The sequence below is a fragment of the Sceloporus undulatus genome, chromosome 1, assembly GCF_019175285.1.
Source record: "Sceloporus undulatus isolate JIND9_A2432 ecotype Alabama chromosome 1, SceUnd_v1.1, whole genome shotgun sequence".
Classification (NCBI taxonomy): Eukaryota; Metazoa; Chordata; class Lepidosauria; order Squamata; family Phrynosomatidae; genus Sceloporus; species Sceloporus undulatus.
The window spans coordinates 55756497-55779249 of NC_056522.1; the positions used below are offsets into that span (position 1 = coordinate 55756497).

The 22753-nt window shown below is 42.6% G+C and overlaps 1 protein-coding gene across 1 annotated transcript in view; it reads right to left on the reverse strand.

Annotated features, from left to right (window-relative positions):
* Positions 1-21906, reverse strand: part of CAPN11 (calpain 11) — a 56027-nt gene extending 34121 nt beyond the window's left edge. Inside the window, 3 exon segments of the mRNA XM_042475068.1 lie at positions 216-285; positions 4393-4683; positions 21726-21906. Coding sequence (XP_042331002.1) covers positions 216-285; positions 4393-4638 — 316 coding nt within the window. The 5' untranslated portion in view covers positions 4639-4683; positions 21726-21906.
* Between the last annotated feature and the right edge of the window lie 847 nt (positions 21907-22753).

Below are 22753 nucleotides of genomic sequence, written 5' to 3' on the forward strand. Positions count from 1 at the left end.
ATCTTGGGCTAGGCTTAAATGCAGCCCAAACAGAAAAAAATTGGCACAATGTAAACCAATTTACGGCTCCAACTCTCTGACCATTTAAGCCTTACTGTCAGAATTATACACAGATTTATTCAGCACCCCAATTCTGACCCCCATATGCCAACAAACCAGCCTACTCCTTTTCCTCATCCTACTCCTTCTCCAAAGGATAAACATACATTACTCACCCAAAGCCCCCTGGCAGATGTCTGTCCTTGTAGCACCTCCAACAATAAACTGGGGGTCATCCACAATTTCCTGTAGAGGTGAAAAATGGAGAAAAAAAGCTGTTGGTAGTTTTCTCAGCATTCTCAAACAAGTTGAACAGATCATGTAATGAAATCGGTAGAACCTGAAAACAGTCAGATTGGGCTTCTTGGAGTTGTAGTGCCAAAAATTAACTTTCCCAAACATATGCTTAAATGCATATTGTATTCCATAAACTTAAAAAAAATATGGCTTATTTTTAAAAATGTCTCTTTGTCTTTTCTTTATTCTTTGACCTTCAGTTGAAATCAAGTGTCTTTTGCCTTGAAGTGGCCTAAATGTATTTCTAATATTTTTCTTAAAACAGCCATGCTGCATGGGGATTATGAGAGTTACAGTCCAACATATATGGAAGACATGAGACTGGGCAAGGAAGAAGTACTAGTAAAATCTTATCATGTAAAAGGGCAAGTCACCATTGGAACATAGAAATCCACCTTATACTGAATCAGACCACAGGGATTTTTAGCCTGAAAATTGCTGCCAGTTCATATGATGGAGTAGGGAAGCATAATTGCTAGGCCAATTCTGAACCCCCCCCCCATGTGTTGTACACTTTTTGGAAAAATCACCTTTGATATGACAAAACAACAACATCACATCTTTGCATTATGCAAAACATATAGCTCAAGAGAGTCCCTTGTTTTGTATCCTTATGTCATAGTCATAGATGATGAAGGAACTGCAGAGTGAATGGGTTGAAGTGGACTACAGGACAATTGCAGGGGGCAGAAGATGGAGAAGGGAGGTGCGTTGGGGTTGATGAGAGGAACACATGGTTGCTCAGATGTGAATGGAAAGGAATGTGAATGCACACATGTATGAGAGAAAGAGAGAAAAAGAAAAGATCTTCAGTGTGTATGAGAGTGGAGGGGAGAGAGTTTATTGGGGAGTGTTCTTGAAAGATGAATAAAATAAATGCTGCTGCCTTTTGACCATTTTTACCTTTTGCGTTTTTAATGTATATTTTAAATTGTTTTAGTGTTATAGATATTTTAATTTTGACAATATATTTATAAGTTGTTAACTAGATTTCACTTCTTTTAATTTTGTAAGCCACCTTGCTCTGGCAAAAGAACAAGGCTTCAAATATTACCACTGCAAAGAATAAGAGAAAGGAGGAAGACTGTGAGTTAAAACTAGTATTCCTCCATCTTGAGTGTCATGCCCCATCTTTTCCTCATGCTAAAGATCTTGAGCACGTTGACCTATTTTTAGGCTCAGCAGTTGGCCTTTCTGTGAAATATTCCTGCTCACTTTAGCAGCAGCCATTGTCATGGCCAGCCAAGAGGAGAACTCGGAGGAGGCCATGGCTCCTCAGGTGCAGGAGGAACTTGAGGCCATGCCAGGTCCCAGTTCTGCCCTGCCAGACCCCAGCTCTGATCTTCCAGCCCCAGTGGTTGAGGCTCAGCCAGACTCTAGCTCTGTGGGGTCCCCTCCTGATGCTCAGCAGCCTAGCTTTGCCCCAGTGGAAGTGGAAGAACAAAGCTTGGTGGTTCCTTCCTTTAGGCAAAGGAGAGCTGAGAGGTCTTGCCTGCGGAGATCTAAGAGGCTTGCAGACAAGTAGCCTGCAGATAAGCAGTCATTACAAGCTGGCACAAGGGAGTGCGTCTCTGATTTAAGGTAGCTGGAGAACGCTGACCCTTTGCCAGAGATTATTGCAGATCCATCATAGTGGTTGCTGTCAGCACTGGCTCCTTGAACTCCGTGCTTCTTGAATCTTTGTCTGCCCCTGAACCTACGACCGTGGAACGGACTCGACTACTCCAAACCTTCTGGCTTCCCTGACCTTGGACTGAACTGGCTTCTGTGACTTCTGGTATCCTGACCCTGGCTTTAGTTTGTGGCTTACTCTACTCAGACAGGAGGAAGGTCTGTAAACTGTCTATTGGCTGCTTTGTTTGTTTTCTTCGCTGTGCCATCATTATCAGTGTGTGTTCGTGTATGTGCTGGCAGCATTCCCTGACACCATTTTGTGAATGGGCACCCCCCCCCTTTATGGGGCCTTATCTATATCACCTTCTTAAAAATTCCAAATATGCTTAATTCCTGGGTTGGGAGCACCTGGCAAATGTGATACGTAGCCCTTACGTTTCTACACTGCTCTAACTTTTTGCTGCCAACAGGCATTTGCAGCACTGAAAAGCAACCAACAAGAACACAAATAAAATACAGTTGGCCTTCGTTTTCGAGGTGGATCTGTTCCGGACCCCCCCTGCAAAAATGGAGGCTCACACATATCCAAGCCCCATAGGCTTGAATACAGTGCATGCCCATGAGTGCGTGCAAGGCATGCGCCATGGGGGCACGCCCCTTTGGAAATAATGGAGGTCGCCCCTCCATGAGTATTCAAGGTTGCAGATCCCAGATCTGCGGGTTAGATGGGGCAACTGTATTTCTGAACATTTCAGCATACTGATTCTGTATCTGTGGGAAAGGGATACACATGAAAAGGAACCAGCAGACATCAGTAACAAATAATAGATACAATTTCTTTTTCAAGGCTTTTCTACAGTTGAATGTATTATTGAGACTAATGAAAGAGACTTGGTTGAGGAGGGGACTGAAGTAAACAAGAGTCTATTTAGCTGTGCCATTCTGTTTAATGGATGATGTCCCCAGGAGGCTCGCTTGATGCCAACTGTATTGTGGCTTTGGGGCCAGAGGAAGACATTTTGACCACTTGATTAACTAATCACGTTTTATATATTTTGCTGAAAGTTTATACTGTTGTTTAATTTAATTTAATGTGTGGTTTTATTTGAACCTCCTGCTATTTTATTATATTATATCTGGATAAGTGTTTTTAAAGGGCAGACTTTAAACCTTTTAAGTGTGAATAAACAAATAACTAAATGCTTATAGCCTGCTTGTGTAAAACCTACAGTAGGCCATGCTTGAAAAAGAAGAGGACTAGAATAGGCCACTGTCCCATGTCCGTGCCTCAATAAGCCTCTCTAAAAACTCACTACTAAGGAGAAAAGTACAAAGATGGTCATTCACTTTATTATTTTAGGGAGTTGAGAGCCAGTGTGGTGTAGTGGTTTGGGTGCTGGACCACAACACCATGCTGGCTTTCAGTTAATTTAAAAATGGATGCACCTGCTCTCCACCTGCCAGGAACCAGAAAAGGAGCAGCATGTAGGGCCCCATGGCTCACATGGACCTAATGGAAAACTCATTCATCAGTGGCACAATTATAGCATTATGTCTAAGATTAATGTTTCATAATAATCTGTTCACTCATAAATATAATAGTAGACTAGTCATTCTAGAGACACAAGAATAACCATACAGCCAAGTGGTGGTAGTCCTCAACCAACACCAAATCCAAAGACTGATCTCCTTCCAAAAAACTGCTGCTGGTCCATACAGGATGAATACATCAAGAGAGAAAGAAAGAGTCACCCAGGGAATTCAGCACAAATGGGACTTGAAATAGCTTCCAGCACATTGCTTCAATTTCTTCATTGGCAAGGGATTTGACTAGAAGACTCTTGAGACCTTACCTCTCTCTATAATACTATGAATTACTTCACTGGTGTGCCTACATCTCATATGTCTGTGCCAAAGAGTTCCTTTTATGTCCTAACTGCCCATTAGGGCCCATTTTCTCCAAAACTGACATGGAAAATTATGCATACCATAGCTGCTTCATAAACTAAAATTTACAGATAAATGCATAACTTGACTTAGGTAAAGAATGGTTCCAAAACAATGGCTGAAGTATCTGATATATAGAAGTTATTGGGAATCCACAGAATGGTGCTGAAATGAAAGTTCAAGTGCAGAAACTGCCTAGCATTTCTCTCCCATTTTGCAGAGAAGACAATCATCTGCAATTTGGCTAGAACTACTCATAATTTATGGGAATGCAAAGCAAGAAGTTCAAATGGGAAAGATGGATTATTAAGAAGATGGCAAAAGGCCATTGAAGTAATTAATATAACCTTGGGTGAAGAAAAAACAAACAAAAATGCTGGCATATAATCAATGAGAGAAGAAGCTTTTCATGAAAGCTGCTAATGTGAATTACTATGCAGAATGACATCAGGGCATTTCAGGAAGCTTCTCTTTAGCAGAGAGTCAAGTACTTACTGATGGGCGCATCCAGCGCACTCCACGGGTTTTGCCAGAATTTGGCCCCAGTTCTTTGAAGCCAAGGACAGCAGGGATGGCAGGAAACTGAGGGTCTTCAAATAATGTGCCACTCTCCAAACATTCCTGCTTCAGGACCTCATAATCTTGGCCAAGGTATTTAACAGCATTGTGGTGATCACCCACGCCTTCTGCTCGCAGACGGTCCCTTTCCAGCTTGGCAGCCATACCTCCAAAAGGCATCATGGTATGTCCAGCTGGATGTAGGAAAACGAGGCGTCAGCAGCTCCCCTAGAATCCAAAAATAAGAGCACACTGAGATAGGCCACAGATCAGCTGGAAATCATAGAATCATAGAGTTGGAACAGATCACAAGGACCATCCAGTCTAATCCCATGCCAGGCTGGAATACACAATCAAAGTTCTCTTGATAGATAGCCATCCAGCCTATTTTTAAAAACCTCCAAACAGTTACATTGCTGGATGTTTCTGCTGGGCTAGACAGAGCCACTGACTTTCAACAAATGAAACAAAGACGCCTGTGCTGTTTGCTGCTGTCTTTATGACCACTTTGAAAGGGCTGTGAGAGACAGCAGCATCTGCAGACCATCCATCAGCAAACCAGTAAGCCCCAAAGAATGCAACAACAGCCCATCTTTGTGATAAACTATTGTCGTGGCTGAGGAAGAAACATAACTGGTTCAAAGAAGGGGAATATGAAACATCATTACATAAATATACAGGTATACAGTACTTCAGTTAACAAAGCCCTTGTCAAAGAAGCTCCTGTTTACAAAGTCTTTTTGGGAGCCTGGCCCATCTTTTCTTGTATTCTGTCTAGCTGGAGGTTTGTTTGTTTGGCTTTTTTTTTTTTTTTTTGCAGAATGGACCATGGGAAGCTGAGGAAGGAGAGCTAGGGAAAGAGACTTTCAGTATTGAGTTGCAGCAGTGTATCTGCAGTTAGCAATGCAATAAAACTTGACCTGGGAAAGAATGAGATTGTAGTTCAAGTGATCCTACTATAGCTGTGTGAGCTGAAGTACAACAGGCAAGGCAAACAGCTACCTTCCAAATCACTTACTGAGGATGTGTGAAAGAAAAACAGAAAGAAAAGGAAAAGGCAGATTAAGGTTAAGAGGTGATATGATAGCCCTGCTTAAATATTTGAAAGGATGTCATATTGAGGAGGGAGCAAGCTTGTTTTCTGCTGCTCCAGAGACTACGACCCGGAGCAATGGATGCAAGCTCCAGGAAAAGAGATTCCACCTCAACATTAGGAGAAACTTCCTGACAGTAAGGGCTGTTTGACAGTGGAACAAACTCCCTCGGAGTGTGGTGGAGTCTCCTTCTTGGAGGTCTTTAAGCAGAGGCTGGATGGCCATCTGTCGGGTATGCTTTGATTGAGAGTTTCTGCATGGCAGGGCGGTTGGACTGGATGGCCCTTGTGGTCTCTTCCAACTCTATGATTCTATGACTGCCACACCAGCTACCCTGGAATGTTGAGAAAGCAGAAAGATTTAAGACTCACCATCAAAATAAAAACCATACAAAAAGTAGAGGCTGATGAAAGGAAAAAAAATATCATTTTGGTATGCATTGTGGAAGTGGTTTTCAAGTAGTCTCGAGAAGATTCAAAATGTTTTTGTTTATTTATGCTAGGCTTACCTGACCTAGTTGTTTCATTTCACATGTGCATGATGTTTGTTTTAGATATAAAGTTTGATTAAACATTTTGAGCAGCTCTTCTTTTTTGTGGTATAAAAAACTATCCCTATTCTTTCTATGTTATTGCTACCAGTGGTACCAACGTTTCTGTTAAAGAAGTAAAGCCCAAGAACACATCTACTTTGTAAATTGAGGTATACCTATAGTTTCTAGTCTGCAACAGATTGCTGATCTAAATAATCAGTGGATAGCTTTTAACTTTGCCCTCTCATAATAAAGCATCTGCTGAGATGTATTATTTGTCCTTGGGGAGTAAACCCTGATACTTCACAAGATATCAGCCTAAAGAAACTTCAACACTGAAAACAAACATCTCACAAGGTAAGGCAATTTTTGTTTTTGTCCTGACATCTTGATTCAGAGATGAGCCTACTATCATCATTATTTAAGTGAATACTACCAATACACAAGCCCCACTTCATTTATCCTTAAAAGAAATTAATGGCGAGTTTAAAAAAGAAAGCTTCCTCTAGGAGTGTATTCTCTCCAGGCAGATTTGTTCCCAACTATGTAGAGTGTCTACACATAAGGGAAGTGCTCCTATTCAGATATGTCATTCTCTATGTGTGGAGAATACCAAAATGGGACAGAGGGGGAAAGGTTAGCTTGCAATCTTCTTTTGTGTTGACTGAACACATTTAGGTGATGGCTACATAATTATTATTTCTATAAACAAGCCCTGAGAGTTCTGATCTTGAGGTGCAAGCATAAGACTTGAATGCTCTAATGCAATGGTGAAGAATCTTCACTTTGGTCCTTCAGAAAAAATCCCCCAATCTTCTACCATCTAGCATGCTGGCTGGAGCTTCTGGCAACAGAAACACAAGTAAAGAGGTTTCAAAGTGCTAAAAACCATTACTTCAGTCAAAATTTCAACCAATATTCTAATCCTATTTTGATAAAAGTCCTTTCCCTGTGACTAATACTTTAACTCATTTTAATATGGGCTCTTGTGCCCAACAGCTGCATGAGAGGCAGAAATAAAAGATAATTCTTTGCCTCCCAAATATCACACTTGGAATTTCTGTCAATATACTGTACATATGTTAAAGATGACAACCCTATTTTTAGGGATTCAGGTCTGATAGAGACAGAGTTGTCTATGGCTGGACTGGAAACACAGTTTGGCTATTTTTGAACCCTGCTTCAAAGAACAAACACCACATTTTCCTTTTTCATTAGGATCAAAAGAATGAAAGCTTGCTGTGAAGCACAGGATGGGGGGTAGAGTATGCAAGAGAGAAACAGAGATGGCTAGCCCAGGCATTGGCTGAAAGTTTGCAGAAAGGAATCCTTGTCTCCAAGAACCAAACTTCATGTGATGTCACGTGTTTAAACAAGTGGGCTTAAACAAGGAAGATATGACTATCACTGACTACCAGTCAAGATTTATTTTGTTCCATTGTATTTATATCCCACCCTGACACCACTCAGAACTGGAAATCAGGTTAGATTACAAAATTAAAACAGTTTAAAACAAGTACAGATAAAAACACATGCAAACTCATTATTAAAATACGTTTTAACACTAATGAGTGCCAGCCTATGAAACACTAATGAGCAAGAGTCTATTAAAAGCCCCTTTGTTAAAAACAGTCAGTTATTATCCAGAAGCCTCTTGGAATGAAAAAATCTTTGCCTGCTGATGGAAGGTGCTGTTTGCATTTTCAGGCAAAAACAAAGGCGGGGAGTGATCTGCAAGAGACCACCAGTAAGGGTTCCTAATTCAGACACTTTTCTGTTAAAATAAAAGTGGCCTGATTAAGGATGCACATTTAAACATGTAACTAACATCACGTGGGATCTAGCTCTGAGTAGTTGTGAAAGACAGAAACTTTTTTCTGCCAAACTCTTCCCACCCCCCCCCCCCCCAAATTGTGAAAGGGTTCATATAAACAGACATTCTCCCCCCAATGCAGGCAGAGTGCTCACTTCTTAGCTCAGTCTCTGGTTCTTAAGAAACATTTTCTGAAATTAGCAGTGAAAAAGCATTGGTCGTCTAAAATAGCATGGGGAAAAAATCAGCAAAGTAATTCCAGCCCTGTACAGCTGGGGATTAGAGACAGTCATGTCTGCAGGTCCTGTGAAGAAAGTCTGAAAAGCCTCACTACAGCCAGGAAGACATGAATCAAACACCATCTGACATGAAGAAAAGTTTTGGGACACTGTCTTTAGCAGCCACCACCACCTCTATTTGTTGATAAAATCAAACATTAATTAATAAGATACACCACACTGTGAAACATTACATAAGAACCAAGTATCTCTGTACATTTGTACATGTTTAGTTCATTCTGACATCCACATCTGGTGGCTCTGTTTTGTTTTGTGGCAGATGTTGGAAAGGCTACTATTCAGTCACTTAGAAAACAGAGAACCAAGACTTCAGATATCAAAATCCTTTTAGTCTGGGTATAAAGTTTTCTCTGCACCTAGTAATGACTAAGAAGCTGCTGCACTGAAATTTAAACCTGATCCAAGAGACATAAATAATTATTTCCCATTGTAATTGTAAAACCACTAACCCCAACTTGCTCTTGACTTTCTCCTTTTGAGGATGGGCTAACTCTTGCATCCCACATTGTGGTTTGCTAAGAGCTGCTTTGCCGATGAAAAGCAATCTACACAGATTATCACTTCTACACATCAAATGGTAGATCTCAAGCATATATGCATTATAAAAGAACACTATGTGCAAAACTGACCAGGTCACCGTGTGTTCTTTAGGTCTGTGAGAGACACATTAAAGAGCACATAATGAAATGGACATCTTTATATGCAATGCTTTTCCATATTCTAAACTTATTACTAAGTCCCTCCCAATGGAGTTCAAAAGTTTCACACAGTCTTCCAATTTCAGTATTGGAAGCTTACCTCTGAACTTTCACATTTTTGAACTACATTTTGTCTGGGAGTTATAGTCCCCAAAAGTATGTTTTCCAAATTGTAAGAAGGTCAACTATAATGAGAGAAAATTAGTTTGCCTCAAGTCAAAATCACCAACATAAATATACATATTCTCTCTCTACTAGATCTTTCTATGCAGGGCATCCTTGCCTTCTGCTGACTCACTAGGGCAGGGTGGAGAAAAATGGCATCCCTGAGCACAGTCATCCACATCATGGCAACTGCTTCCGTATTTGTGGTTTCTTTGTTCTATACAAAGTGGGCTGCCAACAGAATGCCATCTGGAACAATTCTGATATTGATACATGTACTTCCCTCTGCCACAACACTAAGATCTGAGACCCAGGAACACTAGGATACATGACACGAGAGATCCAGAAATGGGACATCTCCCAATTTCAGCCCTTTCAGAATGCCTTCTGCAGATATGCTCCAAATTCATGGCAAGGATGGAACTGGTGGGGAATATATGGACCTTATTCCAGGTATGGAGGCAATGCCACCTGAATTTGGCTAATGTGAACTGGCTGATCCTAATCTAGTTGTGTGTGCCTGCTGTGAACTGGATTAGGCCAGTAAAATACACACACACACACACACACACACACACACACACCCCTATATGTGAATGTATGTATGCATGCACACACACAAATGTGTGTTTTCCCCATGCCATTTCCTTGATCAAAATTACTCCCACCTCAATTAACGTCATAGACAAAAAAGCTAGGTATAGGCATACCTGTTAACAAAGCAGATGTGTTTCTAGACATTATTTCTGTAACAGAAAATTTGGTATCTGAAGTATAAATATATGGAAAGAACAGAGATAGATTCCTATACTACAAAAAAGTGCTGTTCAACATGTTTCACCAATGCTTTTATTTTAAGCTAACAGTATGCACATGTGAAATGAAACAATCAGGCCCGGCAAGATTTTGATAAGTAAACACAAATACTTTTAACCTCCCATGGATGACTTGAAAGCTTCTTTCAAAATGCATCCAGGGATGATTCCCCCCCCCACCAGCCTTGACTTTTATTATGGTTTTCATTTTAATGGACAAACTTATAGATCTGTGTATGTGCATGTGTGCGCGTGCATACTGCAGGTAGTCAATGAGGCAGAATAATTCACTTTCCCCTTTCTGTGAGACAGAATAATTCATTTCCCTTTCTGTGAGATCCTAGAGGAAGCTCCTGTTACTTTGCCTGTTATAGGAAGGCATGCATAACTAGAGTAGGATCAGCTGGGGAGTATCCCATTCTTCCCCAGCTCAAGTTTTACTGCATGTTTATTTTAGATATGCTGATCCAATGTGGCAATTGAAAGTCTGTGTTTCTCCAGTTCTTCACCAGTCTCTCAATGTTGGTTTAAAAAAGCTTCCAGCTAGACAGAGGACAAGGAAAAAAAGAGAAGGTGGACAAAAAAACCCATTGTAAAAAGAAGCTTGTCAGAGACTATGACGCTTGACAGACCGCCCAAAAGGGTGGTCTGCCGGCGCCCGTGTTTGCTCCACGAAGGAGTCACAGTGGATAAACCACGCGGCTCCTCCGCGCAGCAAAAAGAAGCCACAAAAAGCAGCTTCTTCTTGCAGCGCGGTTATGATGCCGCAAGGTGCCAATGGCGCACTTGTGGCATCATAACCATGCCACGACGTGCGGACGCTAAGCGTCCACCACGTCAAAATGGTGGCGCCCCTTCCTAACCCTAGTACGTGCTGAGTATGTACTTTTTGGTGGTGTGTAACCCGCCTTTGTTAACTGATGTATGCCTGTAATACAACAAAATACATACATAATACATATATGCAAATTCAATATTCTGAATTTGCATATAAACAAACTTGGTTTCTGTAACAGATCTTTTTACCCAGGCTGGACCTAACACTCCAGCCCCTAGGAATCTTACAACTCATTCTGTCCTTGTTCCCCCAACTATTCGCTTTCCTAGGTTGGGTTTCTGAGCACCCAGGTGATATCAGCGTGAACAGGTTTATGTGTTAGCTGTTTGTTGCGTTGGTAAGCATGATCACCCCTTGAGTCAGGATGAACGAAGACAGTCTTGAGTCAGACTTAGCAAAATATCAAGAGAATGAATGTGGTTTGTTAAATACCATAGAATAGTAAACAATAAACAAATTCTAGTACTTAATTCCAACCATATAATGATATTCAACCTGAGTAATGTCAGATCTTGCCCTTTGGGTCACCAGTACCATTGACTCATCCAACTGTCAACCCTGTCCAAATACCCTCTGATACCTTTCTGATCCCCCACAGGCTTCTTTCTCTGAAGCCAAGTCCACCTAGTGCCTCCTTCACAGTTCCCCTTTGCATGGATATGCAAGTATCTGTTACAGGAATAATTATTGTTTGGTTTTTACCTACCGGGTACATCTTTCAGTGGGTACAAGTATTGAAAAGTATATACAGTAATTCCTAAAGCATGCACTTCACCTAACAGTCATGCTTTTTGCAACTTAATATTCCTGTATCTTGGGAACAGAGAGAAAGGGTGAAAGAGTTCTATATTAAGAGGGCTGTGCAGGCAGAAAACTCAAAGGCTCAGATGCTTTTTAGTCACACTTCAGAAATATTAGACATTCCTTTATGTTAACCTTCTAGGATGCTTGGGGAAGGCATATGAAAGACATATGCAGAGATATACTATAATACTCAAAACTATTATTTATTTGAGTTACAGAGGCTGATAGTCTATCAGACCTGGCACAAGCCCCGCTGCACTGGGTGAACTGCCTGAAATGCAGTTGCCATAAGAGATAGATGTTTGGGACTACCCAGACTCACTGGCAGAACATTCGGTGATGTCGCTGTTCCACCAGTGAATACGTGATAGAGTACCTGCTCTGCATGTCAGGGGTTCATTTGGTAAGATTGTGGTTTCGCCACACCCAACTTTGTAAATTTTAATTTTTTCCAGGTTTCTAATAATGAAATGCTAAAAGAAACTGGTTGTCCATGCAGCCAACTCCCAATTATATTGCTGCAATTAATTGCTAACACTGGCACCGTACCAGCAACCTGTTGCTATTAGTACAGGTAATTACAAAGATAACATATCCTCAGGATTGTTAACTTCATCCAGTAAAACAGTTATTATTGCTATACAAGCGGTCCACCAACAAAAGGTGTGTCTATGATTCATTGTAATCCAACAATACCTAAGAGCTTGGAAAAAATACTTCTGGACTATAGCTTTTAGAATCCTTCAGCCAGCACAGCCACTAGTCATTAAATGGGGGACTGGAGGGAACTACACCCCCCCCACCGCAAAAGTGACACAAGAAGCTCATGCCAACTCCAGAGTTCTAGGGTCACTAGTATGTAGGTGATAGCCACAAGAGTCATGCTGTTTTCTTTCTCCTGTTATGCAGATAGGCTTTCAGATCATATAATTCACAATCTCTGTCCAGGTTGTTTTCTCCTTCAACTCCCTGTCACACACTGTATCCCTCCCCAAAGTGCCACCCCATCACACACATCCAGAGGATTCAGTGTTTACTCAGCTGCTAAACATATTTGAATAGAAAGGATGCCCTTCCCCTGCAATCTTCCCCTTTCAGCATATTTTGGGGCCTTTGCAGCTGGTACAATCATTTGATTTTGCAGAAATATTTCCTGCTCCAACCATTTCCTGCCACTTTAAATGCAAACTAAAATGGTGAAGAAAGTTCTGTGCAGTTTCCTCCCCAAAGGCACTATTCCTCTGCAACACTGTCATCAGGATGAAGTAATCCATTATTCATTTCTTTAAAAATGCCTCTGCCATGCCAAACTAAAACGAGTAATTACTAGGACTGGGATCTGTGCATACTGCTGAGCTGGGTTGCAGAATTATGAGTTCAAGTCCATGGGGGTCTTCCTTCCTCCAAAAATATAAAACTTCTCATTTGCAAACATCAATTTGTACCATCACAAGAAAGTTTTTCAAAAACATCTGGAGGACCATAGTTGTCCACCCATAGTTACAGTCAAACACTACTTGCCCATTGAAAGCTGGCAAGTTAGGATTTGATACAGCTTTCTTCCTTATGTGGAATCATCCGCCTCCAGCACTTGTTGTTAACTGTTCCTGAGTTGACCTCAGTTCAAGGCAACACCATGGATGAGACATTGCTAAGACTGCCTATCCACAACCTCTCTGCTCAGGTCCTGCAGGCTCAGGGTCTTGGCCTTCCTGATTTGAATCCATCCATCTGGCATATGGTCTTCCTTTCTTTCTCTTGCCCTCTACCTTTCACTGTCTTTTCCAAATGATCCACGCCTTCTCATGATATACTGTATATACTCATGCACAAGTCTAATAAGTTAGATTGAGAGAAGGCTAAATGACTCACAAAATTACAGTTCCCAGAATTCCCTAGCATTGAGTCAGGGGCAGTTAAATTGGTTTCAAATTGGACTATTTTTGCAGTGTGTTTTGGACCTTTGCTTCCAAGGAGAGTTTGGGCTTGATCTGTTCTAGAACCCATTTATTTGTCTCCTTGGCTGTCCATGGTATCCTCAGCACTCCTCTCCAGCATCACATCTCAAATTAGTTGATTTTCTTTCTATTGGCTTTCTTCATTGTGCAGTTCTCACGTCCGTACATGGTGACTGGGAATACTACGACTTGGATGATCCTAACTTTACTGTTCAGAGTTATATTTTTGCCCTTTAGGATCTTGTCAAGCATCTAGTCACATAATACTGGAAAATAATTTTTTTTATCACTTTTATTTTCCATTTATTTTTAGTGATTGCAGGTACAACACCTGAAATAACCTGAAATTTAAAGGGCATAATTTTGTTGCACATGTAGCACAGACAGGGTGATGACATGACAGAGCAGCAATACTCTACTCATGGAATGGCTCAATTAGATGCTCAAACTGTCTCCATCCTATCATACTTGTTTATCCCAAGAAAGAAACCAAATCATTGCATATAATGCTAAGACAGAAAAACAGACAGCTTTAAGCCATGGATTTGCAGGTATTTCAGCCATGTCAGAAAGCAGCTCCCTGAGTACTGAATACACAGGGATTGCTCAGAAAAAAAAATCATCCCAACTAAAAGAATTTATCTTGCCCCGTTCTCATTCCTGCTCCTCTGATTAAATATGGGTGGAATGTCAGAACCTTCAGTCCTTAATCTGCTGTATGTGGGAAGCTCCTTCCCTGTGCCACAGATACCAGGCACCTGCTACAGTTAGGGTTGCCATTTCACGGTGGTGGGCAGGACTTTCCCGCCCCCTGGGGGGCGTGCCCAGTCCCATCCCACCCCCAACCCCGCCCCCAGGTGGCTGCCCAACTCTGAGTTCCCAGGGCTGCTGCCTGCCTTCTATAGAGTGCTGCCTGTGAAGCATGCCTGGAGCAGCAGCAGGAGGACTGAAACCAGCAGGGGCGGGGTCTGCTGCACTGCCCTGCCTCTATTGGCCAGCCCTCTGCTTCCTTATTTGGACATGCTCCAAATTCCAAGCGGAGAGGGCTTTGCAGGCAAGTTGCTTTTTGTTCTTCCCCTCTTTCTCTTTCTCCTTCTTCTCTTCTTATTATTGTTCCGTTTTTTTTCTTCTCCTCCTCTTCCCCTCCTCTTCCTCCTCTCCTTTTTCTTCCTTTCTTCCCCCTCCTCATCTTCTTTTTCTCTTTCTTCCTCTCTCTAAGCCCCCCTCCTCTTCTTCTCAGGGGTCCAGGGCTTCTCAAGGCTTTTCCCCCATTAGAAAAGAAAAAAGGCTTTGGATCTGTCCCATAAATCCCTCCTAAGTTGAGACATACCTGGGAAAAAGAGGGGGTGAGGGGTTGGGGGGGTTGGAGGGGGCAAGGAAAATGAGGAAGGGGGGAATTGCTAAGAAGGCTTGGGAGTGAGAAATGTAGTTTTCAAGGGCACAAAGGACTGCCTGTGATCTTGCAAATGCTATGCCTGCTTGGAAGTGGGAAATGTAGTTTGCAATGGTACAAGGGTCTGCCTGTGGTCTTGCAAATGCTATGCCTGCTTGGGAGTGGGAAGTGTTCTTGTAGAATTGGGCGGGGGGGGGTGTTTGGCCAGAAAGAGAAGTACATTTCAGCCTTCTGTCTAGGAATAATGCCAAAATGTCCTCCATTTTGAGCATGCCTAAGAAACATGCATTTATATTAACATTTTTTAAAAAGTATCAATTTTTTCATGTGTCCTCCCTTTTTTTTAAAAAAAAAGTGTCCTACATTTGAAAATGTTGCCCTACATTTGTCCTACATTTGTCCCAGTTTGGAGGTCCTGCCTTATGGCAACCCTAGCTACAGTGCAACAAGCAACTCTGCTTGCAAAAAGGGCATTATGGATGAGATCTGCACAGAGTGCTGGCACAAAAGCTTTTCCTTAGAAGTGCAATAGGACATTTGGATAAGAAATTCTAGGGGGTTTGTCCTGACTTACAGTGTAACTCGCAAGTGATAACATGATTGACAATATAGATTAGCTAGAGCTAAGAATACCCTAAGGCATGAGAACCTGCTTGATCTTGGAAGTTAAGCAGGGTGAGCCCTGGTTAGTACTTGGATGGAAGACTGCCAAAGAATACCAAATGCTGTAGGCTATATTTCAGAGAAAAGAGCTGGCAAAATCACATCTGAATATTCCTTGCCTAATAAAATCCATAGGGTTGCTGTAAGCCTCGGAAATTCATGTTGTAACCCTATGAAATTTATGGGGCTACTGTAAGTTGACAGGCTTCTTGAAGGCACAGACACACATACAGTGTGCCCTCGTCATATGTGGGCGTGCTTTATGTGGCTTTCAGCGTATGCTGAAAGCCGCGCAGGGAGGAAGGGGCGGCGCGTCCCATAGGGACTAATGGGGCACGTGCCTGTGGTGCATGTGCACTGCCACATGCATGAGACCCATTCATTTAAATGGGGCTCAAGCAAACACATAATTTGCTTTACCTGGGGGAGTCCGGAACGGATCCCCCGCGTAAAGCACAGACGTACTGTATAAAAGCCTGGACTAGCTCATGAATGGAGGTACCGTATTTTCCGGTGTATAAGATGACTGGGCATATAAGACAACCCCCAACTTTTCCAGTTAAAATATGGAGTTTGGGATATACTCACCGTATAAGACTACCTCTCTTCCAAAGCACACCAAATAAAAATTAAAAAACCAGATTTGATTTCAATATGGTAATTTAAGTTCAAATGCTTATGACATGCAGGTACTTAGCAGGAAAATTTGTTGTATACAAAGCCTGCTTGGCTTGGTCAGCTCTCCCTGCCTGCCCAGCTCTCCCTGTCTCCAAGACCGTCAGAGCGGTAACGCAAACACAGCTCTTTTTTCCATACCCTGGGCATCCCGGATGCCTGCAGCTTGCTCTGCCCTTCACTTACACCTTCCGGGTGAGGCATCCCCTCACCTCATCATCGGGACTGCATTAAGTCACTTCTTTCCACGAATCCTGGTGAATGGATTTTCTTCTACCGTACTTGTACAGCGCCGCCCTTGCTGCTTTCATACGGTTGCCGCATATTGTGGGGATGTGGCTGTGGCCGTTTTTGAGCTCCCCCCATCATATACAGCGACCGCAGATTCTCCAGTCCGGCTCATACTTTTCAGCACCTGCCCTATAATTCGACACCCGGCGTATAAGACGGCCCCTGACTTTTGAGAAGATTTTCCTGGGTTAAAAAGTAGTCTTATACACCAGAAAATTCAGTATTTTAAAGGGAAACTGGACGACCCTCATGACTACAGAGAAAAACGATACTACAGTTGATCTTAGTTGAAAGGCCAAGATTTTGTGCTCGCTTTGGCAGCACATATACTAAAATTGGAACGATACAGAGAAAAGCAGTCGTATGCTGACAGTGCCCAGCACTGTGCCCATTGCCCATTTCTCCATAAAGGCTGGCTCATTTTGCTTCTGTTTCCTCACTCCATTTGTCAACCTATTCCTCTTTTTAATTGTTACTATCTTAGAGTGTACGCCTTGGGCAGGCTTTTATATACTCTTTAAGTTTACCGACTTTGTACAGCGCTGTGTATAATTACAGCGCTTTAGAAATAAAGTTTAATAATAATAATAATAATAACCTAATCTTTCTGCCTCAACACTGCACATAAAAAAAGAAAGGAAAAGAAAGGCAAATGGGTATGTTGCCTACATGCCAGTAGCAAAATAAATAAATGTGCACAGATACACTAATTTGCATTCAGAATCCAAACTCTATGCAAAGAGTTTTGAATACTTACTCGCCAGGGTATACAAGGCCTAAGTCTAGAACATCTACCCTATCGGCTGTTAGGATTGTACTCCTTTTTATGGAGACTACAAACATGTTCCAGCTCTACAGTGGCAAACGGGTCATACTTTGATTGATGTGCAACAGTGAAGCTGCATTCCCATAAGTATAATGTATTTGTCCCCTAGATGTAGCCCACATCCTCAAAAACCCAGCTTCATCAAACATGAGAACAGCTTCTTTGAAAATAGAGTTTTGTTTTAAAAACAAAGCAAATTAAATTTGAACCAAACAAAATCAGGCATACTTTTTTGCTGATACCACTGAGAGAGAAAATACTATTACTAAGACTACAACCAAAACAAAGTGATTACATCATTTTAATTTTACTTCCCTAAGTGGAGAAAATGGTAGCAATACTCTCTCAACTACGGCAAATAAAAATAATTATTTTTAAAAAATTAAAAACTGGATTTTAAAAATTCAAAGCAATTTCAATTTTTTATTAAAAAATCTATTATACTCTGATCTACATTCTATGTATATATTAACAGCCATTTATGGATAAGGGGGGTAATGTGACCTGTCATTTTTCAGGTAGTACATATGAGCTTTCTTTTTCTTTCCCTTCTGCCTTGTTTCTCTCTGCGTATGAAGACAGAGAAGATCAATAAATTGAAAATTTAGGGAGATGAAACATATCTCAATAAGGAGGAAAAGGTTAGCTATAAATATAAGTGATTGCATTTTTTATTAATTTGAAATTAATCTGAAAACAATTCATAAAATTTGCTATGTAATAGTAGCTACTTTAGTTACTTTCTAATGAAACCTACATCTCTGAATACAGAGGAATGAATATTCAGGAAGTAGATCCAAGCCTCTTGCTTTCAGCTAATTTCATGCTACCAGCTTCTTGCGTTCAGTTAATCTCAAAGGTGCTACAAGACCCCTTTGACATAGCACAGCTATGTCTTTGAATACATACTTAGGTTACAATAAACAATGTAGTTCTACAACAAATGATGGTGAAATGGGATCTTCTAGTGATTTGCACTGTGATTAAAACTAGATCCTTCAGGGAAGCTGGCACCTCAACAGTACATGGATGAACACAGATATAACATGGTTTGAAAGCAAGGGCCACTCTATAAGCATGCTCACATTATTTTATTTAAATCCTTTTTGTCTCCAGGGTCAGACACAAGAAAATCCAATTCAGCAAGTATGAACAATAGCAGACGATGCACAGCACTGCTTGAATGGCATCTGTGCACAACCGATCCATTTCCCTGCCAACCCCCAGAATAATTTTTACAACTCTTTTATATTTTTTAAAATAAACTGAATAATATTTAAATGAACAAACAGACATGCAGCACTTTAAGACTACCTGAAGGTGGGGAAGAGGACAAGAGTGACAACTCAGTCAACTAGAAAATGTGCCTGTCATTTACACTGAGAAGATAGGAGGAAGCCAGGGTTACTCTGCAGAAAAAGAAAATCACTGCAATATAATTAAAGTGTTATTTCTGGCCACATCCTACCAGGGCAGGCAAAATCCTTTGCATTTTCCTCACAGGTTTGGGAAACAGGAAAGCCACAAATTGCCACAATAAGCCACAGCAACCCATGGATTGCATCCAGTCACCCCAAACTCCAGACACATGATGGCAAATCCCAATTGAAGAACTGATACACAAAGCATCAGAACAGAAGTATCTACAGGATGGAATTTGCAACAGAATGCATTACTTAGAGGAATACTTCAGAAAAAGAAAAAAGAATCAGACAGCAAGAAACTAGTTTAGACCAGAAAAACTCCATAGAAAGTGGGGATGAGCAATAGCCCCAATGAGATCTGACACTGCTGTGCCTTGTGCAGTCCCTCCCGCACAACAGTTTTGGCGTAGTCTTCCTACTCTATCAACCAAAGAGAAACTATGAGTCATTAAGCCATGGAACATGGCCGATTTTAGAAGGCCAGATAGTCTGGGTGAGATTTTTTTTCCAGTGATATCTCCAAAATGCATTTGACTGCTTATGTAGCAGAACAAGGCCTATGATAAAAGTAAACAGTGGCTACTACTGTGCCTCAAACTGGCCAGATTATAAACTAGTAGCTGGTCAAAGAAAGTTGAGGTTTCTCTGTGAGGAGTTAACAGAATCAAACACTGTGAGGTCATAGAAGTAAGGAATGAGTGATTTTGGGTACGGCACCTAATGAAAGTCCTGGAGAAAACTCACTAGTGCTTGTCTTCCTAAAGCACTTCAAGATCATAGGTCCCAAACAGACTGCAGAAATAATCCAGTTTCAGACTGCTTTAACCACCCTGGCTCAGTTCTGAGAACTACAATTCCCAGGATTCTCTAGTATTATGCCAGGGCAGTTAAAGCAGTCTCAAACCGGATTATTTCTGCAGTCCATTTTGGACCACAGACGCCCCCACCCAAGAACATCACAGAATGGGTAGCAGGTAATAGTAAAGAATACCTCTTTTCTAAAGGCTGAAACAGTTATCCCAGCATGTAGTGCTAGTTCTGAACATCTGATCATTTATCTAATTTATAATTTGTATTCTACAGTACTTGTCAAAGATATTGGGGCAAAAATAAACCAGCCTGTCCTCACCGGCATTAAAACTGGCATGCCTAGTTCCCTGTTTCTTATGCATTGCTGGACTGCAGAGCTTACTTCTCTCAGGGGCTCTGCAGTTTTTCAGTTCGGCTTGCTTTCCTCTTGCCTTCTGCCTGGTCTTATTCCAATGTGCATCAAGGAGAAAAGGAGATGGAGACTCATGCAGGGAGGGGAAAAAATCCTTCAATCTTCTGTCTCCTTACACTGACCAGATGTCCTCCTTTTCAACTTTCGGTTAAGGAGGAATTTCAAAATGTCCCCCATTCTGAGCATGACTAAGAAGCTCATACTCTTATGAGAGTTTTTAGCCTTTATTTGGACATGTCCTACATTTTCCTCAAACTTCTTACATTTTGCAGTGCCGTGTCCTCCTTTACGGTTATGACAGCTGGCCATCCTTTCCAGCCTGGGATCTGATGGCACAACCTCATCACTTAAAGCAGGCAGGGTATATCCCCAGAGAGTGAGTATCCCTTGTGAGTTTTTAAAGGAAACTTCAGCATTTGCAACTCTAAAGAAATAGGTTTTCTCACCCGGTCCAGACCCTAAAACAACTCCTGGTTGGGTCTTGCTAGGCAATATTAGGTGCCCACTGGGATCCATTTGCAGGCATAAAGATCTGAGGTGAAAAATGGTACAGTGCCAGGCTGCAGACTCAGAGTCCTGCCACACTGCAGAAATGAAGCAGTCTGACATCAGTTTAACTGTTGTAGCTCCATCCTGTGGAGTCCTGGGATTTGCAGTTTGTAGCCTGGTCTGTCAAGAGAGCTCGGGTGCCTCAACAAACTGCAAATCCCATTGTTCTGTAAGATAATGTCATGGCAGTTGAAGTGATGCCAAACTGCTTTATTCCTGCCATGTGGATATATCCTGAGAGACAGAGTATGCTTCCCACAACCACAGGCCTATAATAAAGCATCCTTTTCTACAGACAAGCATTGCAGATGGGATTTGTTGTCCCTTCGTTCCCTCAAAACTCACATTATGTATCAGGACCAGCGTGGCTTTGAGTGTTGGACTATGACTCTGGAGACCTGGGTTCGATTTCCTGCTCAGCCATGAAACCCACTGGGTGACCTTGGGCAAGTCACACTCTCTCAGCCTCAGGGAAGGCAAAGGCAATCACCCCAACCAATCTTGCCAAGAAAACTCCATGATAACTTCGCCTCAGGGTCGCCCTAAGTCAGAAACAAATTGAAGGCATCCAACAACAACAAAACCCCTTAATTTGAGGGTGAAATGCAAACCCAAATCCTCAGCCAAGAGGGAAGGAGAGCCCAGGCAGACAGTCTCCCCAGCCCTGGCTGCCCAGACGTCCTCCGTTTCAACCTTCTGCCCGGGAGGAATCCCAAAAGGTCCTCCATTTTGAGCAGGTCTAAGGACCATACATTCACATTTCTATGATGCTGACCAGTGACCAGACCTGGTCCTCCTTTTCCTGAGCCTGTCCTCAATCCCCACCTTCTGTCCAAAAGGGATCCCCAAACGCCCTCCATTTTGAGCAGCGTGCATTTACATTTCTATGGAGGGTGAGCAGACTTGGTCCTCCTATTCCAGGACACGTCCTCCACTTCCTGCCTAGAAGGAATCCCAAAAGGTCCTCCATTTTGAGCAGGACTAAAGAAGACTTGGTCCTCCATTTCAGCTCTCTATCCAGGAGGGATCCCCAAGCGCCCTCCATTTTGAGCAGGACTAATAAGGAGGAGCAGGGATTTCCATGCTTCTGGAGGAGTGCTCTGGGCTTCCCTTGGGCCTGTGGGAGGCCCTCCATTTTGAGATGGGGAGGAGGACCCTTCCTTCCTTGCTTCCCAGGGGAGTCTGCTTTTGCTGCCCACTCCCCTGCTTACCTGGGCCGAGGCTGGCAGGGCGGGGAGTGGCTGGGGCAGGGCGCCGAGGCCCTTCAGCAGAAGCAGCGGCAGAAGCAGCAGCCGACGGAGGCGCCCAAATTAGCAATTCCCCTCAGCGCCTTGGGCCCTTCATCGGGTTACAGCAGTCAGCAGGGCGGCGGCCTCCAGGAGGAGGGAGGGAGGGAGGGAGGGAGGGAGGCGGTGACTCTGAAGGCCCCGCGGCTGGAGGGCCTTGCTGTCTCCCCTGCTCCTCCTCCTCCCCCTCCTCAGAGCCGCAGAGTTTGGGCCGAGTTTGGGCCCTCCTCGGCCCAGAGAGGGTGGGGCTTGGCTCGGCCCTCGGGATGCGAGCGAGGAGGAAGGAGGGCTAATGGCGGCGCCCTCCTCGTCGTCGTCGAGGAGGAGGAGGAGGAGGATTTGGGAGGATGGCCAGACTTGCATTTCAGGCTTCGGTCCAGGAGGAAGCCCCAAATGTCCTCCATTCGGAGCATGACTGAGAAGCATGGATTGTCAGTTATAGGCAGTGTCACCAGAGGCCCTCCTTTTCCAGGACACATCCTATATTTCAAGCTTAGCATGACTAAGAAGTATGGATTTACCTTGATCAGACTTGGTCCTCCTTTTCCAGGGCACGCCCTACACTTCAGCCTTCTGTCCTGGAAGAATCCCCAAATGTCCTCCATTTGGAGCATGACTGAAGAAGCATGGCTTTACATTTAGAGGCAGGGTGACCAGAGATCCTCCTTTCTCAAGACATGTCTCCATTTCAGCCTCCTGTCCAGGAGCATATAGCACTGAGCCAGGGCAGTTAAAGGGGTGTCAAACCAGATTGTTTCTGTGGTGCAATGGCAGCCAGAGATGCCTCCCTCTCTGCCAGCCTCCTGCCAAGAGGCGAAGTCCAGCTCTAAGTCTTTAAACTGTTTGTTATCACTTATCAGAAGCTTTAAAAGTATTTTAATTCATTGTTCAGTATTGATGTTACAAGTTACTTAATGTTTTCAGATTGTTCTTCAGTAGTGTTATCAGTGGCT